Source organism: Delphinapterus leucas, chromosome 2, assembly GCF_059928025.1.
Source record: "Delphinapterus leucas isolate spDelLeu-1000000601 "Yukka" chromosome 2, BTC_Dleu_Yukka2, whole genome shotgun sequence".
Classification (NCBI taxonomy): Eukaryota; Metazoa; Chordata; class Mammalia; order Artiodactyla; family Monodontidae; genus Delphinapterus; species Delphinapterus leucas.
The window spans coordinates 101,227,347-101,254,786 of NC_143130.1; the positions used below are offsets into that span (position 1 = coordinate 101,227,347).

Sequence of the window (27,440 nt, forward strand, 5' to 3'; positions counted from 1 at the left end):
TATAGTGACTCATAAAGCATTACCATCACATCAATTGTCACCAGATGCAAGCATATGTCACTTAGGTATTAACTATCATATAAAAATGGCAGCTTGGTTGTTTAGAAGCCATAATCTGGTACCAGTCATTCCCAAATTTCCCTAATGCATTAGCAATCTCTCAGAAAGTGCTATTGTCTCTGTACTAATCCGCAGCCAAAGGAGAGAAAACATCTTTAAATAACTATTTCTTTTCTTTGATTAAATACTACTATATATTCATGGTAAATAACAGGTTTATTGATATAGGAGAAAATGTGTCAGTGGGTTAAAATTTTCCATATTACCAGAGGATGGAAGTTGAGGTCAGCTAAATAAGCTAAGCTCAACAGAAATATCCATTAAAAATTCAAATGAATATAAATTGCTACTATATAAAACTTATGCCACCAATATCATCTATAAAAATGGCTACCACATTTGCATCACACTCTTTCTAGATGCTGTATCAAGAATGTTTTTTTTTCATAAAGAACACTCTTCTTTCTCATAAAGGACAATCACTAAATTCTGAATTAGTTATAGCTCAGATACTTCAAGTTGCTAATAGAATCGACTAATAATGAAGTCTGGAGACATTTGAAAACCACCTTGCTCTAGAAATTAAAAAAAAAAAAGAATAAAATATCAATAGATGTTTTGCTAGGAGGAGGAGGGAAATTCATTCTATATGTTAACTATCCTATCAGATTGTGTAGACATTGCCTAGACTATTAAAACCTCCTAGTAACTTATAGGTAATTACTCATTGGCTGACTGTAGTGGTGCACAGCAGACAGAAGCTGTGAGAGAAGCCATCCTTCCTTGCTAATATAACATGGAGAACTCGCTGCTACTGCAACACTTAATGCTCACAGCACCTAGTCATCTTTAATGCAAATACACATTTTCTGCCTTGCTTCTATGTTTTCCATCATAATGCAACACAAAAGTAGTGTACATTTCATTCCATCCCTATGAGGTTTGCATAAGCAGTTCCAAGTCAGACTAAATATTGTATTGCTCTTATTACAGTGGATAAATATTTTAAAGTTTAGGAATTAAATATTTTATTTTTTCTGTATGCTCTCTGCAACTATTATGAACTTTTTACAGCTTATTCATTCATGGGAAGTCTTTGGGGTTTCCTTTTTTAAATGTAAGACTATTATTGTTTCCCCAAACAGAAGCAGGTAAGAGTTAACAGATAAGTTCAACAAATCACTTCATGCTTGGTGTTAATAAGAAGAGTATGCTTCTTCATATAAAGAAGGGCTTTTCTAGAAGGCATGTATCTCTTATTATAATAAAAGTTTGCCAACAACAACAAATGAATCAAGTAAATGTTACATCTTTAGGTACACAATTTCTCTCTTCACTTTTATGACAGCATAGATTTTCTTGGCATACATCTCTGTACTTGACACAGGTATGTCTCACACTAAATTAAAACAACACATCTAAAGAAGAACATGTCCTGAGCTGTTTGGTTGAAATTTCCCACAAAATAAGAAACCAAGAAGCTGTTTACACATGTGCTTTAAAAGAAGTAGACTAATTATGTTAACTGATTTATTAATAAATGAAGTTCTTGGTCCAATTATTAAAAGTACAAAGAGACCAGGGAGCAATTTAAATGTCTACTGCATCTAAGATAAAATGCTTTATCTGCTCTGCATTTCAAAATCTTTTTCTTTTTTTTAAGGTTAATTATAATTCTAAGCAAAGCTACTCTAGATAGGCCCCTTAGGTTTTATGTAAGTTTAAATAAAATAATAACAGTAACTTTACCTCATTGGCTAGCTCCAGGAGTACTGGGGCAGCTCCATTTTTCCCCACTCCATTCAGATACCTAGACAAGACAAAGCCAAGTGGTAATGCAGTGACAAGAAAAGGCCAGCATAGACTTGTCAGCATCCCCTGTGTGTACATGTTTCTCCTGGGCAAATGCCACGTTCAACTCTAGTTAAAGTATGCTACTGTCATAGGAAAGCACTGAAGGGAAAAGAATAACAAAAACAACTTACCTCAAAACCACTGGCAACTAACTAACTGAAGTTGGGGACAGGACGTCTGAGTACACAGGTCTCCCTTGTGTTCACCTCCTAACATGTAAAGTGAACACAGAGGTGATTTTGAAAAGAACTATCCCTATCACCCTGGCTTTATCTATACCACAGCCACTCATGGGAAGGAAATAAGTTTACTCCTGAAAAATGCATCCATGCAAGCATATCACTTTTTTATTTACTTTTAGTTTACAGGATTGGTTGACACCTTATTAGGAAAAAAATGGAACAGACTTTTCATCAGTGGGTCAGCACACCTTTAATAGGTAATACAAGCCATCATCTTATCTGCTCTGGATTTCTGTCATAACCTCCAGCTCTCCTCATCCCCTAACCCTGCAAAACAAACAAACAAACAACTCCCCAAATTCATCCCAGATATGGAAGCCAGAGTGATTTGTTTTAGAACAAAGATTTGAACATACCATTCTCCTCCTTAAAACACTTCAAAAGCCCCACATTAAATCTCAAGATTAAATTATAACCACTTAAAAATTCTCGTAAGGATCTTCATAATCTGGTTCCTACCTACTCTCTTCAGCCAGCCTCATCTCTAGTCACTGTTCCCCACTCCAGCCCTTCACCTGGATAACTCCTGATTCAGATTGTATGTCGCCTTTTTCATCCACCATGACCTGGGAGAACATTAAGTATCCCTCATGTGCAATCCAGGAGCACCTTGTTCATCTCTCCATCACTTAGCCCAGAACACTGTATCTGCTGAGTTACTTGTCCACCTCAAACCCATCCCGACTGTAAGGCTGAAAGCCTCATGAACGTAGAAGAATTTCATTTTATTCAATTTATTATGCCTAGCACGGCTCTTGGCTTATAATAGGTGATTATATTGTAATACTGAATACATATTCTTTTCTCTAATAAATGAGTAATTAAATAATTTTTAAAAGCCATTTTAGGCAAGAAAATAAAATTAAGTATGAACATTTTCTCTATAGTATACTGTTTGATTGAATAAACTAACAACATTTGTTTGATAGTAAAAATCAAAGTAAACAGGTGAGGTCTTCCCTGTAACGGCCAGAAGCAAAAACTAAATTAAATTACATTATTTCACAGGTATGCTTATAAAGATATATGATTTCCAATAAATTAAGTGGAATAAAATCAAATTACTTAAGGTGGGGAAAGTCTCAGGATCATTATAACTTCAAAGTAATTCTAATACATCCATTTTCATCTATTGGCCCTTTCTTGAATAAATTGTTTAGGAATCTAACTGGGAAATAAGTACTTTCATTTCAGGAGCAAGGGAACAACAAAATAAAAACAAACAAGACAAGTGTGGTTTAGAGAAAGATCCCTGGGAAATAGGTCAGCTAAGACCTTCATGTCAACTTACAGAACTTCCATTGCACTGATGGGTCTGCTCAAGGAACAATCAGTTTCGTCAAGTCGGAGCAACTGACCAGAGCGCACATGCATTAAGCATTCTGATTCCGGGTCAGGGTATTTAAGCCTATATTGATAATAGTATATCTTTACAACTCTCTACTTAACATTCATTTATCCCACAAGTATTTTTGAGAGCTAACTAGTTGTCAGGCCTTATTCCAGGTTCTGAAGAAGCAGAAGGGAACAAAACTTCTTTGGTTCCTGCCATCACAGAGATTATATAACAGTGAAGAGACAGAGAAGAAAAAGAGAAATAAATATATAAAGTAATGACATATGCTACAATATAATATAAATTAGATGGGTTGGTCAGGAAGCCCCTCTCTAAGGAAGTGACACTGAAGTAGAAACCCACAAGAAGGAAAGCAGCAAGCCAAGAGAGGAAGAACATTCCCAGCAAGGGAACAGTAAGTGCAAATGTCAGGAATGTGCCTGGGCTATCTGAGGACTGGGAAAGGCTCTTGTGAGACCAGAGCAGAACCTCTTCTCAGGGGTTAATTTGGAAAGAATGAAAGAGAACAGCTAGACCCCAGATCACGGCCTGTGCCTGGAAACTATCATTTTGAGTCCAAATTATATGGTTTCATATAAATGCTGCATCAATCACAATCCTGGTAATGACCAATAGAACACTTCTATTAAGTTTAAAGCAACAGGAGTTGGTCAAACGACAACATTGGCCCCCTATATCTGTATAGTCTATATAATAGTTGAAGCATGTTCATACTTAATACAGTGGAAATTCCTAATTATGAGCTTGATTACTCCTCCCAGTTGGTCATATAAAGAAACCAAATTCCAGAGTACTGATGAAACCCATCTGGGCTCCCCTAGCTGGTAAGCAGTAAATCTCTGAAATGGACCGCTGATGTCCCAAAGCCTACTGAGGTGTCCTCATATGCTGAAAAGGGTAGACCTGCTTCTAACTGTATTTATTCCCCAATTTGTTTCCCACCTATACCTAATAACACTTCAGAAGTGCTAAGGAAAAGAAATTAAGTTAAAATTAATCTGAAGTTGCATTTGTCCTTTCTGGGAACTTTAACTGTCCCCCATATCAAGTGACAGATCAGGTTTACTCAAATTTTTAGATATGCAATCAAAGGAGCATGATAATTACAGAAAACATTCAGTAAGGTCATAATCAGAAATTCCTAATGCTACCCTTCTCTCCATCCTCAAAACATCTTGTGCAAACTTACAGCATAGACTATTCACACAGTTATAATGGGTTGTTTCTCTCTCCTTGGGGTAGGGCTACACAAAGCAATGTTGAACCTTCATCCAGCAGGTCCTTAGCGAAGATCTGAATTGTAACTGGGATATAAAAATGTAATCCTGAACACTACATTAAGGTGACCTGGGCTGCCTTCCTGATGCCTATTTGCAAATTGAAATTACTTTGCATAGACTGTATGTCATCCTCCAGCTTTGCCACAGGAGGACTAATAAATGTATATCTCGTGGGTGAAACCATCCTTAAAAGATCTTCCCAGAAGGTCCATTTTATGATGTTTTTTGAGTGTGAAAGATCTATTAGCATCTAAGATTAAAAATAATATATATTGATTTTAAATATAAGACAAACTTATTTAATCTTAATATTTTTATAACTATAATGGTAAAACTTCAAAAATCTACCAAAATTCTTCACTAAGCTTACATCTGAATACCACCTTTGTTGATTCTATATCGAAAATCTCTGGAATCCATCTCCATGCATGCAGCTATTTTCCCACTAAACAGAGCAGCTGAGGACAGGTATTGTGGTTCTTATACTTGGTTCCTAGCATAGTAGATGGGACACAGTGAATGCAAAGTAAATGGTGCTAATTAAACAAAAAAAGTGGTTCGAATTTTTAGAAACTATCTGTATCATGTGGTATCAGTAACATATTTGAACTAACCTTTTTTCCATGTGAACATCTGAATAAAATCCAACTGGTCTGATTCTGCAAAGCTAATAAAGCTGGCCCCTCAAACAGTGTGTGTTGAGAGATGGGAGGAGATGAGAGACAGTATTTCTAAACTTTGCTATTGATGAGGAAACTTGTAAAGTTGACCAACTTGCGTGTGTTTGTGTATGTGTGCGTGTGCACATATATGCCCATGTGCACTGATCTAGATAAATCTAAATAAATTTTACCAAGTATGTTTCCTGTTTAGAACTAAAATGCCATTAGTACAGTGGGAAAGAATAGAGAGTTCTTTTCAACATGAACAAGCTGTGTCTGTACACACACAACATGAAGAACTGAGGAAATTTGCTCAGTAATTCAAAAGCTTAGGAAAACATTTTCTACTGTTGTTTGGATACTTTGAAGTTTCAGTTAACCATGATGGAATCACTCTGTGGATTGTATGGTCTTTAATACAGACTTCAAATTCTGAATTGAGAACATCTCAATGCTAGCAAGAATACAGAGACACAGGTATTCTCTGATATTGCTAGCAGAAATGTAACCATTACTATCTTTCTAGATGGTAATTTGACAACATATAATAAGATCATTAAATGCTTATTGTTTACACCAGTAATTCCATCTATAGAAATATTAAGAAACTAATTCAAATGCAAAGACTTATGCACCAAAATATGTATCACAGTATTACTTATATCAGAATATTGGAAACATATATGTTCAACAGAGGAATAATTCAGTAAATTATGATACCTTCATATGAAGTAATAAAATAAAAATGTTTACAAAATGCTCTCTTCAAAATAATATGTATTTTTCCAAGTATCAAATTCAGAATTCACAGTTGCATATATAGGATGACCTAATCTATGTAAAAATGGATTGAAAAAAGACTGGAATGAAAAACACCAGTGGTTATCTATGGGTGCCACAATTATGGGCAATCCATTCATTTCTTTTTTATACCATTAAAAATGTACTTAATTTTCACAATAGGCATGTATTACTTTTATAAAAGAAAAAGAAAGGAAGAAATTGTTGAGATTGTCAAACTGCTTAGGTATGATTTGATATAACTTTGCCTTTATTCTAATCAGCTGGGAAACAAAAAGCTTTCAAGGCCAATATACCACAGAGAATACAGGGACATTCAACCTGCACATTTAGAACAAGAGACCTGTGAGGTCAAATCATCTGAAAGGTAACAACACAGCCCGTCTACAAGCACAAAGTGCAGGGCAGAAAAGTCAGGAAGCAGGGTGGTAAAGTAAGAAACCAGTCGGACTGCTTTCCTATTAGACGGTCCATTACAGCCTAACTTCAAGATTGTGTTTCAAATGTCGTGACTCCTCAAAGTAATTGAGGTTCTCACATTTAACTAAACTTAAAGAAATATAAATATGTTTCTATATTTTTATTATTACCCAATCAACTGTTCGAGTAACCATACTTAAAGATCTTTGTTTTTGGCCTAAACTAACCAGGTAATCCAATAAAGTATGTTCATACCTCAGAAATCAAACATACTTTTTTTTTAAAAAATTAATTAATTAATTAATTAATTTTATTTTTTGGCTGCGTTGGGTCTTCACTGCCGCGCGTGGACTTTCTCTAGTTGCGGCGAGCAGGGACTACTCTTCGTTGTGGTGTGTGGGCTTCTCATTGTGGTGGCTTCTCCTGTTGTGGAGCACGGCCTCTAGGCATGTGGGCTTCAGTGGTTGTGGCACGTGGGCTCAGTAGTTGTGGCTCACGGGCTCTAGAGTGCAGGCTCAGTAGTTGTGGCGCACGGGCTTAGTTGCTCTGTGGCATGTGGGATCTTCCCAGACCAGGGCTCGAACCCGTGTCCACTGCATCGGCAGGTGGATTCTTAACCACTGCGCAACCAGGGAAGCCCCTCAAATTTAGTTTTTAATGGAAGTAAATTTTTTAAAAGCAGCATTTAGAGCTCTTAGAAATCATCTAATTAAAATGGCTTTTTTACGATGAAAAAAAGATTATTAGAGGGCAGCCCATGGCCTGTTAGCAAATCTCCAAATTTCTAGGAAATGCTTTATTTTCCCTTGTTGATGTTAACTGACCCTTAAAATCTGGAACAGAACCATACTTTTATATGAAAGCCTAAGACTATAAATTTTATAAATAAGAATGTATTTTTTTGACACGTGAGCCACTTTTCAGTCTTTCAGTGGAGAGTCTGGTTGCCAAAGCAGTTGTTGGCTTCACAGCACTTCATGGGCCTTTCTCAATTTTATATGTATGATTTAGATGATGACTTTAATTTAAATGTTAATTTCACTGAGGAGATTATGACTTTTGAATAAATCACTTCAAACTTTACAAAGGCTTCTTAAGGAGTAACTCTCCTAGGTATAAAAGTGTGTGTGTGTGTGTGTTTATATTTCTTTAACAGACACTTCTACTCAAAATAGAATATATCTTTTACCACTATGTCATAGTGAATACTTTTTTAAAATCTAACTTCAATAACTTTCCAATAAACACTCAATTCTTAAGAAAAAAAGACTTTACAGAAACATAATACCAATATTTTATCTGCATATTCATTTAATTCATAGAATTTTCATGCATAAAAGTCATTCATCTAAAATCAGTGATGTCACTCTCGCCACAGAAAGATTTGCTCTATGAATCTTAAGTGTAATAATTTAAGAGCATATTTCAAACTGTTTTCCTTTCCGGTATGCCCTTAAAATATTTAAGAAGGCAACCAATAATTTCTAATGCAAACCATAACCATTTACCATTGTAAGTTATTCACTCATATTACAAAGCCAAAAAACTTTTAATTTTTTAAAAAAGGAGCTATTTTAAAGATTCTTTTTGTTTCAGAACAAGAGGTTGGGAACTATAATAAATTAGGCTGAAATTAAAATATCTCCTGAACATCATGTTATTGATTCAATACTCAAGACTTTCCTTTTAAAATATAAACCCCTCTTAAAATCTGACAGTTGTACATTATTATGTGTCTCCATATGTCCTTACTTGATTTATATCTTTTTTTGCCTTTCTAAAATGGCTAACCCAATACTGACGATGCAAAATACAACTGTACCAAAATTTAATCTTATTTTCTAATATACTTTTCAACTTGCTGATTTAAATAAGAAATAAAATTGGTTTGAGAACTTTCACATATACGTGTAGATATACGTATTCATGAACATACGCATCTATCCAAGATATGTGCTTACAGTTTCAAGCATCCAACTGAGATTTTCTAATACTGGAACAATTTCTTACATAGTAAAGACTTCAGACACATGTAAATTAAGATGGTCTCACCATATTCTTTAAATCCATATAACAGAGTATTTGAGAAATTAAAAAAAATATACTTGAAGTCTTAAATAAGAGACTTAAAACAAGATGCCTTGGAATGTTATATAGAAAATCAATTTATTAATCTAATTTATTCATAATTATTATTACAATTAATAGGTATTATGATACCCTCTAGTGGGGCAGGCAGGTCATACCTCTGGTAATAACTTTCAATCGCTTCCGAAGTATGATGTTTGGCATGTGTTCTCTTAATATGTTTCTGAAACAAAATAAAAAAGATTTTTATGTTGTGTCACAGATCAGGTTCAAGAACAAAAATGACACATTTCTTGATTCCAATGTCTAACATAAAGGGCAAACCGAATAATAGTTTGGGGATTTGGGTGGTGGTAGATCTTTTTTCCCTTCTACTCTGTGAACCTATGCATTTTAATCTCTATTGCGTGGCTGGGATGTCTCCAGACTGTACCACAAGGTACAGTATATATGTAAAAGCCAACAGGGTCATAGTAATTGAATCTAAATTAAGTTTGCTTAGGGTTGTAGAGGGCAAAGAAAAACTTGTTCCCTGTTTCAACCTTTGTATTAATTTTCCCTCAATTCAATTCCATCTAAGTCCTCCGCACTCTAGTTTTACAATCCAATTGCCATTTTTAACCAGGAAGAACATTGCTTAAAAACAACTTATTTGAAAACTACAAAAAGTAATCCCATAGAGACTTGCCACTTGACTGACACCTGTCATCTCATGATAAATGACTCCATTTTCTGCCTCTCTTGCCTTCTGCCACTCCAGCAATGGTCATTTATCATCATCTCTGTCAGCAATGGAAAGCGGCACTGACAGTGCAAGTCAGCAAACATTTAGCACATGGAACCACGCAACACAGGGAAATTATTATTGTCAGAATAATAATGGTTTAGCATAATTTATTACAGGTCCACCAAATAAGCAAAGGCTAGATGTTATTAGACAGATGGATGGGTAGGCTTGGCAGGCCTCCACTGAGACGCAGGCGGTGCTTGATGTGGAAAGGAGAATATCCTCCAACCCAATCAGAGAGCTGGCAGTTCAATTACAAAGAAATAAAGGGACATTCATCATTCAATTAGGCACCTGTCAACCCTCACAAAGGAGAAAACTTCTAACCTGGTACTCCTGGGAGAAGATGCTCAGCAGAGTGGCCTGCGATTGACTGGAACAAATAAAAGAAGGACAAAGTTAATTACTGGAGTGCACGCCAAAGAAACAAAAGAGAAAGGAGCTTCAAAGGTAGGCCTGCTGCCCTGTAATCTAACAGAACATGAAAACAAGTGTGGAAAAGTTGTTCCAGATGAACACCTCAAACAAAGGCTTCCTGCTGCTAGGTCAAGGAGACAGAAAAAGGGAAAGGGGAAAATATGGATGGTCTCAAAGCAAACTATCATATGATTTGGATTTTCTTAAACTTTAGAATGATTATAAATCATATCTGTACCATGCAGGTATGTTACAAGGGACCAAAAGAGGCAAGGTTTATTCCCATTGATAAATGAGAGTCAAATCCCATAAACAGTAGAAAATGCAGTTCATTCACTGGCAACATTCTGAAATTTATTTTGTTAGCAGGTAGGTATCCTCTTCTGTAGGTCTCTCAGATTCAAGGGGGGAAACTTTGCTCTTCACCAGAAGTAGCACAGAGACCACTGGAACATTCCCACCGATACTGGCCTACTTTGAAAATAGAAGCTTTCATAGCAGAAAGCTGAGGCCCTTGAGGACAGCATTCCCTAAGACTGCCGTAAGCCTTATTCATCTAAGACTCCATGCAATGTCAAACACCTGGCAGTGAAGCAACCTGGAAAACATTCTTCCCAAGTGGGGATTTTCCTCTTACAATTGTTAACATTTAGAAATGGGACAGAATTTTTTTTCTCTAAAAAGCAATCAATAGCCCACTACTATTCTTTTTGATTGCCCCCTGTAGATACAGCTGCCTTATCATATCTTGAAAACAATTAATTATTTCTGATATATTTTCCTACCAAATGCTATCTGAACAAATCACAGTGTTAATAATTCTGCTTTTATAGTACACCAAAGCACTGTGAATAATTAAAATTTTTTTATTCATGAATGAGACTGCTTAAGCTCATCACAGGTAATTTGGAGAGTATGAAATAAAAGCAATGACACCATATTTCTTTACTCACTGTCAGTGCTGTCATCTCTTGCATATCATTACAGATTTGGCTTCTAACCCCTTTCCACTCTTATTAGATTACAAAAGAATACGTTTAAAAAAAACACCATAAATGTTTATCGAGGAAAACCAATAATTACTAAAGGACTGTTTTAATAACTCAAAAGTACTGAGAAATGATTGAATAAAATTATAAATCCATTATAACTTTTTCAATGTCTCTAAAAATGGAAGCCACCTTTGAAAAAGCCAGTTCTATGTATAAAATCTTCCTACTATGCCTGGCTTGCCTGAGCTTCACATGCAAATCACATACTCTAGTAGGGTTGCAGACAACCAACTCCTGAAAAAAAAATGGCAAAGTTAAACCCAAATCTTTATAAACTACTGAATAAGTCACTATGTTATATATTTATGTACAATAAATACAGCCCTCCTCATTGCACAGCAAAATATATTTATGTTAACCAATTAATGGAAGGCAAACTGTCAGTCTCTTGGTCTCAAACAATATGATGGAAATAAATGTGCATGTAATGGGCAAGTCAGGGACCAATGACTAATGAGGAGGAAACTAAACTGAATAAAACAAGAGTATAATGGTAGACGCTCAGAAAGGGAAGACTAACAGACAGCAGAAGGAATAAGCCCAAGAATAAACAGTTCAAAGTGAGAAGTTGGTCAAGAGTTGAGAGCACTGTAAAAACTGAGGACAAGATAACGCCTTCAATCAGGAAACTGTCTTAAACAGCTTAGAATTCAATTCAGCTAAAACCATGGACATAGCCTATGGAGCAACACGTTTTCTCAGCGGCCAAGTGGATTAGAGAGAAAATTCCAGCTTACACTGGGGGCAAAACCTGGCTAGAGCTAAAAAGAGAAAATGACTTACCATAGTAAAATAGAAAGACAGACTTGGGTCCAAAAGGCTTTGGGTTTGGCTGACCAGACAAAGCTGTAGAGAACTAACTGATCTTTGCTAGGTAGTTTGTCAGTCAATGCTCTCTTCCTGTGTGTGCTAAGCTTACAGAAGAGCGTTGTGAACAAGCCTCACAACATAAAGAACGGGAGAGTAGTTTTAGTGCAACTAAGACACTGACCCCAGTGTGTATTATTTGTTACTCTCTTCCAGTGTGTGGATTCTGAGAAGGGATCCCAAGGCAAAAGACTGGTGAGTGGAGAAATCATGACCTCGAGGGTCTAGCTTCAAAGAACTCACCACCTCTGCCTGCCCCCCACTGCAGTTTCCCCTACTGTTTGATTTGATTGGCAAGAGCCACAGAAGTTACGGTTTAAATTCAACATTCCTTAGGTTCACAAAGAATATGGTTCCTGGCTAGAGAGGAAGAGAGGATAAGATTCTGCGTAACTAAAAGGCTTATCTTAAACATCACAGTCAGTTCATCAGCAGTTTTCACTGAGCATCCACAATGTCCTGAGGTCATGGGTATGGGAAAATATGCCTCCAAAATAAAAACATTAAAGTGGACAGGAACTGATTTAGAGGAAACTTTCAACATATACATGCGTAAAAGCAAAAATTAGAACATTGTCAAGCGCTCACATATTTTTTAGGGATTTAGTGAAGTAAATCATACCCTGAATCCTCACATATTTCAAGACTTTGGAGCATATACTTGTCACTTAGCATACATGTGTTTTCCATTTATATATTCAAAAATACAGTCACTTACTTTGCACAAATGCCCAAAGTCTCTTCAAAGATCGTTTTGTGTTTTTTTCCCATGCTACCCTCTCATATTAAGCTCCTCACCCTGCAGGTATCTGAGAAAAGAAGAGCATGTGAGTAGACTCCTACACTACCTATGTAAAACCTTGTCTGAGTCGTGTGACAAATGGCTTTACGGAGCAGCAATAGTCATGTTGCAGCAATGGGGAAACAAGGAAACAAGCATGAGGACAAAGCCAACACACTGAGGACCTGTGACAGGAGATGGAAGGAGCTTGGGTCCTTGAGGACACTGTTGAGCTGCTCAAGACCATGAATTGAAGTGACTACCTTCCATACTTCTTTTGAGTAATAACACATGTCCTTTTTTTTAAAGGAAGGAAGGAAGGAAGGAAGAGAGGGGGGAAAGGAAGTGGGGGAGGGAGTGAGGGAAGGGGGGAGGGAGGGAGGGAGGAGGGAAAGGTTTCTATTTCCTATGTGCCCAGGAAGTAGGAGACACAATCGAGGGAGGGCTCGGAGACAGGGTGCCCTATCACGACGGCACCTGTACAGGATGCAATACTTGGAAGGGGCTGTCCATTTTTATACTTCCTAATTCTCTTCCTAGCTGGCAGCTACTGTATTTGGCTTCCTTAAAATTGTTCCTCTGTCTGTCACTGTGTCACTAAACTGATGTGCCTAGAGATCATAAATTGCTATGTGTGAATGACTTTTCCGTACAGATTTTAAACATTGATGGGGTACTGATTACCCTCATTTTATATTGCATTCAAAACTTCAAATGCCAGGTACATAAACAGGCAACAAACCAGTGCCCCATATAGTATTTAACTCAACGTGTGTCCACACCCATCCAGCTAAGATACTCAATAACCTGAAGGATATTAGAGAAAATGAACATCAGGGGGTTGAATGGGTGCAGCAAAGACTAAGAGCAGAACTTAGCACAGACTTAGCTGCAACGCAACATTCTTACAAGGGGGAAGTTTTGACGTTCCCAGGTGGAGGCTTAAAGCAAGTAGAACCTTCAGGAAGAAGATACTACACTTTATACTTTAAGTTCTTCCTCTTTCAAGTGCCCAACTTCTGAAAAAGACCATAAAGAAATGTTTTTATTCAACTTTCAAGCTCCTTTTGGTATAGAATCTATGATGTGTCAATATCTACACTCTAATGGGCTTGAAATCCTCTGAACAAAATGAATATTACTTCTAGAATTCGGGAAGCAGTAAACCAACCTAACAAGATAAAGCAAGATACTCTTACAAAGCATTAGGCTTGCAGACCTCACCAGGTACAACTTCTCTAAATCCATGAAAGAATACAATAAAACATTGGCTGTATGTGGCCAGTGATTCAGGGCACTAGTCTAGGAAGGTTTTCCATAAAAGCAATTCACTTCCCTCTCTCACTCCCTCCCACACCCATACATACAAATTTGAAACATAGAGCCTTTTTTTCCCCTCTAAAATCAAAATGGAATTCAATAAGACACCAAGGCTTGGTACAGCAGTACTACTAATTTGTTTTGTTTTGTTTTTTTAGGAAAATAACAATGTGAAGTGGAAAGAGTCATGAGAGATTACTGATATTCTGGGAATTTACTGGGGAGAAAAAAGGAAAAAAATATATAAACTAAATTGAAGAAATAGAGAAAAATGTATCTATCATACCCCCCACACCCATTTCTTCTTTCTAATTTCCAACTTCATATTGAGGATATAGACTACATTATATGCCTCATAGGCAAATATTCCCACAAAGGACTATATAGATGGCACCATTAAGCTTAGAAGTAATCAACTATCACAAAAAATTCTTACAAGTTACACTCATGTTTTACATATACAAAAAAAGTGGTTACTGTCCCAGGCACTTAACTAATTTTGCTGACAAACTGAAGTCACATCCAAAACAGCTCTATCTCCAGCAAGAGCTAAGAGTTATATGAACACCTACTTTGTGCTACACACTATACTGTGCCCTTTATTTTACCGTCATAGCAATCCTCCGAGGTAGGTACTATTATTGTCCTTATTTTAAAGATGGGGAAATGGAGAAAGAGAAGTTAAGGAAAGTACACAATTAAAGAACTAGGTAAGTGGTAGAACTGGAAATCAAAATCCAGGTCCAGTTCCAGAACCCAAGCCCTTAATCCCCGTGCTAATCTGCCCTTCTAATGTGTGCTAATACCCGTTGCTTAAGGTTAAGCATTTATATGTTACATTATACTCCAAACAACCCTGAAAGGTGGGCATTCTTGCTTTTTTGATAGAAAATTGAAGTCACAGGAGGTCAAGAGTTTTGATCAAATTCTATGGCCTTAGACGATATTCGCTTTTAAAAAACTCAAAATGCAGTTTTCCTTTAATTAACTATATAAAAAAATTTTCCTATAGTAAAAAGTCAAGGATTAAAAAATTGTTGGGTAATTTCCATTATTCTTCCTGCAGCTAAGGTGTATTTTGTTAATAACCACACCATTGTCTGAAGTGTCTCTATGTGACTGTAAATGTGTCTTTTGCTCAAATGCTATTTACTGTATACAAAGCAACTTTAAATCCTTCCCTGAACAACACAGGTATAAACCCAATCAACCTTCTCTACAGAGGACAACACCCTTCATAAGTGTTAATTTTATTATATGTTTAATGAAGTTTCCTAGTTATAAAATAGTACATATTCTGTGTAAAATCCATAGGTGTCCATCTGTGTTCCTGTGTTTTTTACTCTGTGTCTGATGTGTGTGTGTGTCTTTCTGTCTGTCTGTCTATACACAAAAGTAAAATTTCAAAAATTGTGTTTTAAACATTTTTTGTAACATGCCTTCATTACATAAGATATCAACATTTATTCCTGCCATAACACATTAACCTTTTAAAATTATTTTTATCATGCTTAAGACAAAACCATGTAACCACTTAGGTCACCAAATAGAACACTGCTGGGACCCCAAAAGGCACTCTATCTGATCATCACCCTTTCCCTCTCGCAGGTGAATCTGATCTTTATCACTTTCTTGCTTTTCTTTATAGTTTTACCACCCAAATATGTACCCCTAAATTCCATAGGTTAGCTTTGCCTGTTCATAAACTTTATTTTAATGGAACCACACAGTGTGTGCTCTTCTGCCTCTGTCTTCTTTCACTCAATAATATATCTGTGAGAGTAACCCATGTTAATTTATGTGAGGTTAATTCATTTTCATTGTTGTATAATATATTCTATTGTATAAGTATACTCCACATTTATCTATCCTATTGATGAACATCTGAACTGTTTTCAGTCTTTTGCAATGAGAATAATGCTGCTGTGAACATTCCTGCACATGTTTCCTGGTGCATATGTGTACACATTTCTGATGCGTATAAATGCAGAAGTGGAATTCTGGGTCATCTGACATGCAAATCTCTAGCTTTAGTAGATACCGTCAAACACTTTTTCAAAGTGTTTGTAACAATTTTAAACTCCCACCAACACTAAAGGAGAGTTCCCACTGCTATACGTTCTTGTCACACCTTCTAGTTAATGGCTTGTATTTCCATTTTCTTTCTGCTGTCTTTTGAAGTGCTAAAATTTTAATTTTGATGAATTCCAATGTTGCAATTCTTTAATTTTATTATTGGTACTTTTTGTGTGTCTTTCCTAAGATAGCTTTGCCACTCGTAGTCACGAAGATAATTCTGTATGTTTTGTTTTAGAAGCTTAAGAATGTTAGCTTTTACATTTGGGCCTATGATCTACCTTGAGTTAATTCTGTGCATTGAGATAGGAGTCACATTTTGTTTTTGTTATTTTTGTACATATATCCAATTGGTCACACACCATTTACCGACTGAATTATCTTGTTGCCTATGAGGAAACCAAACATCTAAGGGTCTATTTTTGGACTCTCTAATCTGCTCCACTGATTTATATGTTTATCTCTGCACAGATACCACACTGATTTGATTACGATTGATTACATTTAATGTATGTTCTAATATATTTAGGTTTAAGTCTATCATCTTACTGAATGCTAATTTTCTTAATCACTGTACATTCCTTTCTTCTCATTTTTTGTATTCTTTTAAATTGATTTAGTACTTATTCTTCATTATTTTTCCCCTGGCAACTTGGAAGTTGAATACTTTTATACTGTTAATGATTATCTTACATAAACACATGCCCCCTTGGTGATTAACTGCTGTCTGGAAAATACAAAAACTTTGCAACACTATCTGTATTTCTCCCCTTCTGACATATAGAATATTACTGACGCTGTTTTAATTCTACATATATCTTAAAATTCACAAGACATTGCTGTTGTTTTATACAGTTTCTGTTCATTCTGATATATCCACATACGAACCATTTCATTGCCCTTCCTTCCTTTTCCACTCTTCAATCTGGAATAACTTTCTTTTAATAATTCCAGCAGTGCAGATGTGTTGGTGATGTCAAATTTCAAATTTCAGCTCTTTTCAATGATAATGTGCCTTATTTCTCTACCCAGTTTTAAGATTTTTTTTTAACTTTGGTTATTAGGAGTTTTAACTCTGGTATTTAGTAAGCTCCTGCTTACAGTTTGCTGGACTTCTTAAATATATGACTGGATACATTTCAACATTTTGAATATTCTCAAGTATTATTTCTTTAAACTTGCTTTAACACTCTGTTTCTCCTACCCAAGACTCCAAATAAGTGTATGTTAGCCCTCCTTACTGTATCCTCTATCTCTTACTCTCTCTTCATATTTTACAGCGTTTTGTTATTCTTCGTTATTCTCTGTTACACTCTAGATATTTTCTTCTCATTTATCTCCCAGTTCACTGATTCTCTCTTCAGTAATGTCTAACTTGCTATTAAATACATCCATTGAGTTAAATCCATCCAATTTCAATTACTGTATTTGTCACTTGTAGATTTTCTATTTGATTCTTTTTTTCAAATAAGTTCCCTGAAGAGTTTCAATCTTCTTAACATCTTGAATAAACTGTCATTATAAAAATTCTGTTTAGTAGTTCCAATAACCAGAGCCCCTTTAAGTCTATTTCTACAGTTTCTACTGGTTCCCATTTATGTTGTCATGTGTCCTTATGTGACTGAGTATCTCCCATTATGTGCTATACTACTTGAAAAACTGCTTTATAAATAATCTGAATACGAAAATGGTTAACTTTCTCTGGAGAGGATTCTGATTTGATTCTGGGAGCACTAGGAGTCCAGGACCACCTTAGTCCAATTTCAGGTATTGAATTTTTAGGCCAGTGAAGTAAACTTGAAGGTGAAATGTAGTAATGTAGAGCTCTTTTACTTTCAGTCCACGTTAATTCCTAGGGTATAGCCCTTTAGGGTCCCACCTCAAAGCTTGGGACATTTGCAAGAGTTCCCACCTTTGGTGGACCCTGGTCTCTAAACCTTGTCCTCCAGCTCTATAAAGCTGTCAAAGGTTCTGTTCAGGACTTGGCTAGACTATATCTACTGAAAAGGTAATTACATTTTAATTTAATGATTAAAAAGTTAGTTCCCCCCCCCAAACCCTTATTTTCAAAAATTAATGCATTACTAACTAACCAATAGATTAAAGAGGAAATCACAATAAAAATAACAAAAATACATAAAATTGAGCAATGACAGTAGTGTGTATCAACAGTTGTGGGAAATGTATTGCATTAACTGGATATAAGGGGAAAAAAAGAAAGAAACCGATTTTATTCTAGGAGGTTCTGCAACACTGAAGATCCCAGCAAACAAAACAAAATAGGAAAAGAAATAAGAGAATCAAAAAGGAAAGAAACAAACAAAATGCTCCTTCTTTGAAGATGAGAAGAGAATCAATAAACAAAGAAAATCTATAAACGAAAGTTTTAAACATTAATAAGAGATCTCAGAAAGGTAACTATATATAAGATTAAAATAAAAAAGAAATAGAATTATTATAAAACAGTAATATTAAATTAGAAAATGGAATAGAAAAAATGGACCTCATTCACAATAAAAAACCATAGTTTTTTTACACATATATATTTAACAAAAATATGTAAACCTTTGAAGAAAGTTATAAAACATTACTGAAGAGCATAAGAGAGTTCCTGACTAAATGAAGAGATATTTTTACAAAGAAAGTATCATGGGTAAAAAGATAGTATTAATTAAACTGTCAATTCCCTACACAGTAATCTATGATTTTTTTTTTTTTTTTTTTTTAAAGCTCCAGGACAGTCTATTTGAGGGAGGGGTGGAGAGGGACCATCCTCCCTCCGGGTGCCATGGTCAAAGCTCACCCAGGGAGTACACCCCCCCTTGGGTCCAGCTGCCTCACCGGGCCCTTCAGCAGCAGTGGGGGAACCAAATTCACAACAGAGTTTTCTGGTAGGATGAGATAAATTTATCTTAAAATCCATGAAGAAGAATGTCAGGAATAGTTAATAAATTTTGAAAAGCAAAAACAAAGTGATACATCACTCTACCAGATATCAACATGGATACATTTCAAAAATAGAGTACTTAACAAAAAACAAAAAAAGCATGCTACAGAATTATACACACATTTGTTACCATTTATATAAAATATAAGAACAGCAAAATATAATTACCTTTTTTGTTCATGGACATTTATGGATACAGTAAAAGAAATACATGAGGCTGATAAACACTAAACTCATGACAATGGTTACCTCAGATGAAAGAGAAGGGGAAAGGAATCAAAGAGCTCTTTTTAAAAATATAATTTTTTTTATTTAAAAAAATTTTTAATTTAAAATTTGTAATTTTTTACAAATTTTTTAAAACATAAAAATCTGAAGGGGAAAAAACTGTAGATAGTGTAAGGATATTTCATTTCTGTAAAAGTAAAAAGCATCTGAAGCAAATATAAACAGAGGTAGATTCAAAGAGTTCATTATACTATTCTCTGTTCTATGTGTGCTGTATTTCATAATAAAATTAAATAGTAGGAGAAGAAAAATGGAAAGAATTGAAGGAGCTGGATAAATTGATCTAAGATTTTTTTCTGCTCTAAGTCCCACCCTATTCTAAATATTCTGATTTAATTAGAGGCTTAAGCACCTATACTTCTTTCCTTTCTAAGTAAATTTGGGTTTTAACTTTTTAGAACGAGCCATAACATAAATCAGATAAAGAATAAGAAGCTTGGGTGAAAGACACTTAATTTTGCTTCCAAGACCAGATGTCGGGTCATTTTTCTCTAAAGCAATCCGAATAACTTCAACACAATATAATAGATACACCTGTAAGAAATATTTATCAATTCTTTCTTCCTATAATAATTTATTCTGATTTCATTCTTTAATAAGTCAGATAAAACTACAGTATTAGAAACCCTTAAGTTTGTAGAAATTTTATTATGATTGCCAGAAAGAGTAAGAGAGCAAGAGAAAGTTAACAGATAATGATAGTCTGATAACAATAGCCTGTATGGGAAGATATTTATAATTCTTCCCCCGTTGGTAAAAATTCAACTTTCTTCCACCTCTGCATGGAGTATTAGCTAGCGTATTTTCCATCATTTCCTCTCCTCTGGCTAGTCTTCATTTACTTCCGAGCACGCTCTGTCTTTAAGCCACAACCTGTCTACACCTTTCAAACTACTGTCCACCGTTTCTCTTCACTACCAAATGTCTTTGTCTACGAGGTCTTTGGTTCAGTGTATCCTATTCGGCCTCCAACCCATGGCAATCTCACTTCTGTACTCACTCCTTAATTGAAAAAGACATACTTCTTACCTTAGCTGACCTCATCACAATATTTTGTACCTTTGACTATCTTCCCTTTCTTAAAAATCTTTCCTATGAATTCCAGGAAACTATTTTCTAAAACCTCTCCTTCTCCCCTGCTAACCACTTACCTTTCTCTCTCCCACTGGCTGCTAGCCTCTTCCCTAGGGTTTCCTGGGGCGGAGGAGCGGATGGGGAGGGAGGAGGTCTCCCCAACCCTCTTCCTCTCTTCATTCTACTTGCTCATGTGGGTGACAGCACACCCTGCTGTGTTCCCAACAACTACTGCCGTAACTTCCAAACATACATATATGTTTCCAGCCTCCACCCCTACTCAGAATCACGTTCTCAATTTTATAGCTCCCTAGGGGACATTTCCCCTATTTGGCTGCATGCATCTTAAAATCAAATTTACCGCCATACTCCTTTCCCACAACTGTGTTTCATACCCAAACGCTCTTAAATCAATTATTTCCATAAAGGTAAGACAGCTGGGCTACAAATCCCACGGTCATTCTTGATTCGTCCCTCTCCCTCACACCTGAAACATCTAAGGAGTCAAGAAGTCCTGCTGATTCTACAATCAAAAGTTTTTTTCACATTTGTCCCTACTTCCCTAAATGACTAAATAGCTTCCTGATTCATTTCCCTTGCCTCCTATCTCTATACTCTTTAATCCAACCTCTAATTTACCAACAATGCTTCTAAAATACACATCGGATGATGTACCCTCTTGGCTTGAAAATCCCAGGAGGCATCAACTACCTATAGAATGAAGTTCATACTCATGAGCAAGGCACTTGAGGCCTTTCTCAACCCGGCTTTAGGCCCCTTCTTTTTAGCTCTCCCACAATGCTTTCCCACCTTCAATCCCCCAAGCAGTTTATACTTTAATCTCACCACATCACCATAAATTACCATCTTCTTTCTGGAGTCTAGAATGTTCTTTGAATCTCCTCATTCTATTTGGAGAATTTCTACCCTTTAGGGTAAAACTGGACTCAGGATACTCCTATATGACTTGCTATCACTATTAAATGAAGCTATTTTAGTAAACGGAATATTTCAAGAGATATCATAGAGTTTTTAGACCAAGCCCAAGCCTCTCGTTTTAAAAATGACAAAAGTAAAAGTCACAGAGATGAAATGATTTGCCCAAAGTTACGTAAAGGGTTATTTTACACCAGGTACATGTAAATCAAGGAAAAAATAAGTTGTGCTACAAGCAGGACTTACTGAAATAATACTTAGCTATGTCATCTTAACGGATGAGAATATCACATATTTTCAATTATTTCAGTAATCATAATGTATCTGTGACCAATGTGTATAAATTAAAACATAAACACAAATAAAAAAGCAAAATATACTAGAATACAAATTATATCACCAGTAGTCCCCAAACCCCCAAGTTCCCACATTTTACCACCAAAAGATGCAATGAATGGGAGATCAAAATTTTGAATTTTACTTCTCAATGACAGCTCTTTTTACTATAAATGCAAATTTTATATAACCTCACAATATGGAAAGTGATTATTTTTCCAGGTAACATGTCCCTTCCCCGACTTAGGACCATTTTTTAGCCCTCTGGAATACTAGTTTTCTCTTACAAATTTCTGACAGACATCTTTATGTACTCCATAATTATTTTTTTAAACAACAGGGAGCATCAAAAGTTGTACTGTTAAGGGAGCACCAATAGGAACTGTCTTTATTCTTGAGGTGTTTAAATTCTAATTGGAAAAAAATCACCTAATATTTCAAAGTCTCAGTTTCACATCTGTATATGGATTCCATGACTTTAGAGTCTATTTTCACCTTGAAAGTTCTGTGATTTTTATCTGTTCTACAACTCCAAGATTTAGATTTATTAAGTTTCTCTCTGCTTAGAGCCCTAAAACTTTTAAGTATAGTTTATCATAAAACTGTGCCGTGGTCCTTATAATAATGACTTGTACTCATGTTGACACCAGACATTTCTATATGGGCCTAATATAGCAGGTCTATTCTAGGTCAATAGCTAGAGTGATTAAATTGTTTATTAAGACTTCCAGGCATTTAAAGTAATCAGACCACAGTATGAGAACATGGGAGGAAAATAATTAACTCCTTTCATTCACCATTGATTATAAGGTACCACATCCCCCACTAGAGGTTAAATAATCACTTCATGGGTCTAGCACCACAACTATTTCATTGATGAAATCCCAGTCTCCCCCAAATTACTGTATTTTTTTGATAGACTGAACACAGATACTTAATGAAAGAACCACCAGATCTTTACCTGAAAAGTTGACTTTTAAAGATATTTATATAAATATAAATATGTAAATAAATATAAACATTCAACCTCACAATTCTTCAAGTATTGAAAGAGTTTTTTTATGAGATGGTCTCTGGCTTGAACTAGGTAATCCCAGGAAAAGAGACAAAGTATGTCATGAGGACCTATAAGGGCCCCCCACCTCTGTGCAGCAACTTCAAATTGAAGGAAGATAAGAGGTAATCCTTACTCTTAAAATGAGTTTAAAAAAAAAAAAATGAGTTTAGTTTCAGAAAGGTATTTGTCAGAAGGGTTGAAAATACAAGCCTTAGACCTAAAATAGCACCAAATAATATTGTTCATTTTCCTCAGTAATATTCAGTGCTGAAAAGACTAAAGATTCTGATCTACCTTCAGATAGTTTTCTTAAACAGTTGCTTATCAAAACCAAATGAATTAATTTCACTTTCTGAAGTCTTTACTTAAAAATAAAAATTTACTAAACATCCTACCATAGTAAAACACTTCAGTTTCCTATGACTGCTGTAACAAATGACGATGTATTTGAAAAAGGGGCCTTTGGGAGCTAATTCAGGTTAGATTAGGTCATGAGCATAGGGCCCTTATGAGGGGATTACTGTAGTGGCCTTATAAGAAGAGGAAGAGAGACATCACTTTGAAAGCATGCACCAAGGAAAGGCCAAGTGAGGACACAGTGAGAAGGTGGCCATCTGCAAGCCAGGAAGAGAGTCCTCACCAGGACCTGACCATGCTGGCACCCTGATCTTGAACTTCCATTCTCCAGAACTGTGAGAAAATAAATGTCTGCTGTCTAAGCCATCCAGCCTATGGTATTTTGTTATGACAGCCCAAAAGGAATTAGACATCTGGGGTCCTTTCACAATAGGCCACGCTTTGAGAGTTAATGATTAATCACGTCTCCAATATTCCCAGCTAGCTAGTTAATTCTTCAAGTTTTAGGGCTGGGTCAGGCTCTTTCGAGTTCTTTCCTAACTGAGTCTCTTTCTTGGGAAGTAGATTCTAAATATATCCGCACCCAAAAAAAGAAAAAAAAAATTATTTCTGCATCAGCTTATTACTTATACTGAGCTTATTACTTATACTGAGTTTTACTTCATGTTGCCCAATTTTTTTCCCTCTGGATTTCAAATGTTTTATGGGTTTGTTTATACAGAAAATGCCTTGAATGGACCTCTTTTCTGAGGGAATTTCTCAGTTTATGAAATCCTGCTAGAATACCAAGTCATTCTGCCAACTCTGCATCATCACAAGTGAATGAATGAACATCTAGAGGCTAATTTAATTCTGTGACCAAAATCTTACTTGCCTATGTCTAATGAACACACTTTTATAAACTTTTCACAAAGTAAAAAAGTTTAGAATATTGTTTAAAACCATTTAAACATTCCCTTATTCTTTTTCTATTCAAAAATACATGTTCTGCCCTCCTAATTTTTCTTAATTTAATAGGTCACAGAGATCTTATATAAAACTAGTAAAAATGACTGACCAGATTCACTTTATAATGGTTATCATTTATAAAGATCAAACTATCATCTTTACCACTTTCTTCCCAAATAAATTTTCAGTTTTATTAACATAATGGTAGTAATAATCTCATATTCTTTCTCTGTCTTTTATCCCATATTCCCAACCCCCAATTACTAAACTGATGCTTTTCATTTAAGAAGTTAACAAGGAAATGCAGGAATTGGCATAAAAGTAACTTGGTTAATACTTAGTGCTTCTACATGGCCTCAGTTGTGTTCTTATGAGGTCAGCAAACTCTTTGAAGCTTTAGATGCTATATTTTCCCTACTACATTAGTTTGAAAAAACTGTAGCTTTTCAACCTTCTTTAAAAACATCATCATCATGATATGAACTATAATTATTCTACAGCCACCCCACTTTAATAATAAATGCTGGGAATATTAAAACAATAAATGGAATGCCTTAAAATACATTAAGCTCTTCTCTGATTTAACACAAAATTTTAACTCTTACCACAAGCCTTTTATTCTTAATTCACAATCAAATTCTTTTGGCAGTTAATCTCAGCATTTAATGTCATTCACTCCAATAAAACCAATCTTAAATGGCTATAAATGCCTTCCCTACTTCTCTATGTGTTTTAAGAGAAACCAGAGGAGAAGCATAAATGGAGTTCAGTCACTAAGACTATGCACAACACAATTATGCTGTTACACACTAACTTTCACCAGAATATCCTGTTTGTAACTTTTCCCCATTTCTGTTGAACTCTGTCTAATCAAGAGTTGGCACTCAACGAACACCACTGATCCTGTGATAATGATGACAAACATAGCAACACTGGTGGTTAGTTACCTAGGTCCAAGCACCACTCTATTTAATTATCATCACTATAATAATAAAAGCACAAGTAGTATTTAAGAAACCGAGGGAAAGGGAGAAGTATCTTATCCAAATTAACACAGCCAGCATGTGAACATAGACAGTTTGTCTTCAAACTCTGTTCTTAATACAGCGTCCAAATGATAAAACAGAATTACTTTCAAGAACCAATACTCCAGGGGGGCAGAGTCAAGATGGTGTACTAGGAGGATGTAGAATTCACGTCTCTTCACAACTAGGGCACCTACCAGGCACCAGTGGAGGACCAGAGACACCTAAGGGGACAGGAGAAACCCGTAGCCGCCAGGTAGGACGTGGGACATAGGGGTAGTGAAGAAGGAAGAGAAGTGGAGGTGGGAAATGACTGGCGCCCCTGAGGGGCGGCTGGGGGAGGGTAATGGATCCCACATCTAAAGGGGGAAATTGGGGAACGACTGGGAGGGCAGAGGTCAAAAGGCAGTGTGGCCAGGTTTCCCCTGCCCACTTGGACCCCCAGGAACCTGCTGAGATCCCAGGCCTGATCCTCTCCCCACGGAGGTTCCCTCTAGCCTCGCAGGTCCTGAGGGAGTGGGAGGGAGGGAAGGGGGAGCAAAAGTAAAGGTTGGACTTCAGGGACCAGCACCTCTGAGGGGTGTCTGGGGGAGGAGGAGATCCTACACCTAGCGGGACCCACCCATGGTTAGGGGTCTAGTGGCCCAGTGGGAGGCGGGTGGGGGACACCCTGCCAGAGACTGTGGGGGAGGGGCATGAAGGAACGGAAGGTAACACGGCCAGTGCCTTCCCTGTCCTCTTAGGCACAGGGAAGCCTTTTGGGCTCCAGGGCCTAATCCTGTGCCCTGGGAGCCTCCCTCCTGCCCCGCAGAGCTCAAGCCCTGCCCCTACACCCTCACTCAGGGCCCTACCTCCAAACTCCCAAACTCCACACTCTAGAGGCCCTCCTTCTCACGTGCTGCCTCTCACCTTCTGTGCAGGTACTAAGCAGAGGCCCCACCCCAGGCTCAAACATCACCCCCCCCCAACCACCCCCCACCGCCTAGGTCCCACCCCACCCTAAACCCTGGCCCTGCCTAAGCTCCGCCCCCATAGCCAAGGCTATTTTTCTTTTTTTGTTTGTTTTTATTTTTTCCTCTTTTAGATTGGGGTTCTGTTTTACCTTGCTGATTCATTGTTGTTGATTCTTTTATATTTTTATTTTACTAAATAAATCTTTTATTTTTCTAATTTTATTTTATTCTTTATACTTTGTTAGTGATCTCTCCTTCTGGCTTGTTCCCCCCCCCACACTTTTTTTTTCTTTTTTCTGTTGTGGTTTTATTTTACCTTGTTGCAGTTGTTCCATTATAGTTTTGTTTTTCCTAATATATTTTTTATCTTTCTAATTTTATTTCTTTTATATTCTTTGATATTGTACTGCTCCTTTTCTTCTTTCTTTCTTTCTTAAAACCGTGCCACGAAGCTTGCAGGATCTTGGTTCCCAGGACGGAGGTCAGGCCTGAGCTCCTGTGGTGGGAGCTCTGAGGCCAAACCGCTAGACTAACAGAGAACCTCAGACCCCAGGGAACATCAGTTGGAGTGAGGCCTCCTGGAGGTCATCCTCATCTCAGCACCAAGACCCGGCTCTATCCAACTGCCTGCAAACTCCAGTGCTGGATGTCTCCGGCCAAACAACTAGTAAGACAGGAATATAGCACTACCCATCAAAAAAAAAAAAAAAAAAAAGAAACGACAAAAAATTATGTTACAGATGAAGGGGCAAGGTAAAAACCTACAAGACCAAATAAATGAAGACAAAATAGGCAACCTACCTGAAAAAGAATTCAGAGTATTGATATTAAAGATGGTCTAAAATCTTGGAAACAGAATGGAGAAAATACAAGAAACATTTAACAAGGAACTAGAAGGATTAAACAGCAAACAAACAGTAATGAACAACACAGTTACTGAAATTAAAAATACTCAAGAATGAATCAATAACAGAATAACTGAGGGAGAAGAAAGGATAAGTGAGCTGGAAGACAAAATGGTAGAAATAACTGCCAGGGAGCAGAATAAAGAAAAAAGAATGAAAAGAATTGAAGACACTCTCAGAGACCTCTGGGAAAACATTAAATGCACCAACATTCGAATTATAGGGGTCCCAGTAGAAGAAGAGAAAAAGAAAGGGTCTGAGGAAATACTTGAAGAGGTTACAGTTGAAAACTTCCCTAACATGGGAAAGGAAAGAGTCAATCAAGTCCAGGAAGCACAGAGAGTACCATACAGAATAAACCCAAAGAGAAACATGCTGAGACACATATTAATCAAACTATCAACAATTAAATACAAATAAAAAGTATTAAAGGCAGCAAGAGAAAAGCAACAAATAACATACAAGGGAATCTCCATAAGATTAACAGCTGATTTTTCAGCAGAAACTCTGCAAGCCAGAAGGGAGCGGCAGGACATATTTAAAGTGATGA

At 36.4% G+C, this 27,440-nt stretch overlaps 1 protein-coding gene across 2 annotated transcripts in view; it reads right to left on the minus strand.

The window, feature by feature from the left end:
- Window positions 1-27,440, minus strand: part of CDIN1 (CDAN1 interacting nuclease 1) — a 223,928-nt gene that overhangs the window by 155,945 nt on the left and 40,543 nt on the right. For both annotated transcript variants that reach the window (XR_016392135.1, XM_022587526.2), the window contains exons 2-4: window positions 9,879-9,924; window positions 8,923-8,987; window positions 1,810-1,870 (exon numbers count right to left, since the gene is read on the minus strand). Coding sequence is in view for 1 of the 2 variants with exons in the window: in XM_022587526.2 (XP_022443234.1) it covers window positions 1,810-1,870; window positions 8,923-8,987; window positions 9,879-9,924 (172 nt within the window). In the remaining variant the exon portion in view is untranslated. The remainder of the gene's footprint in view (window positions 1-1,809; window positions 1,871-8,922; window positions 8,988-9,878; window positions 9,925-27,440) is intronic.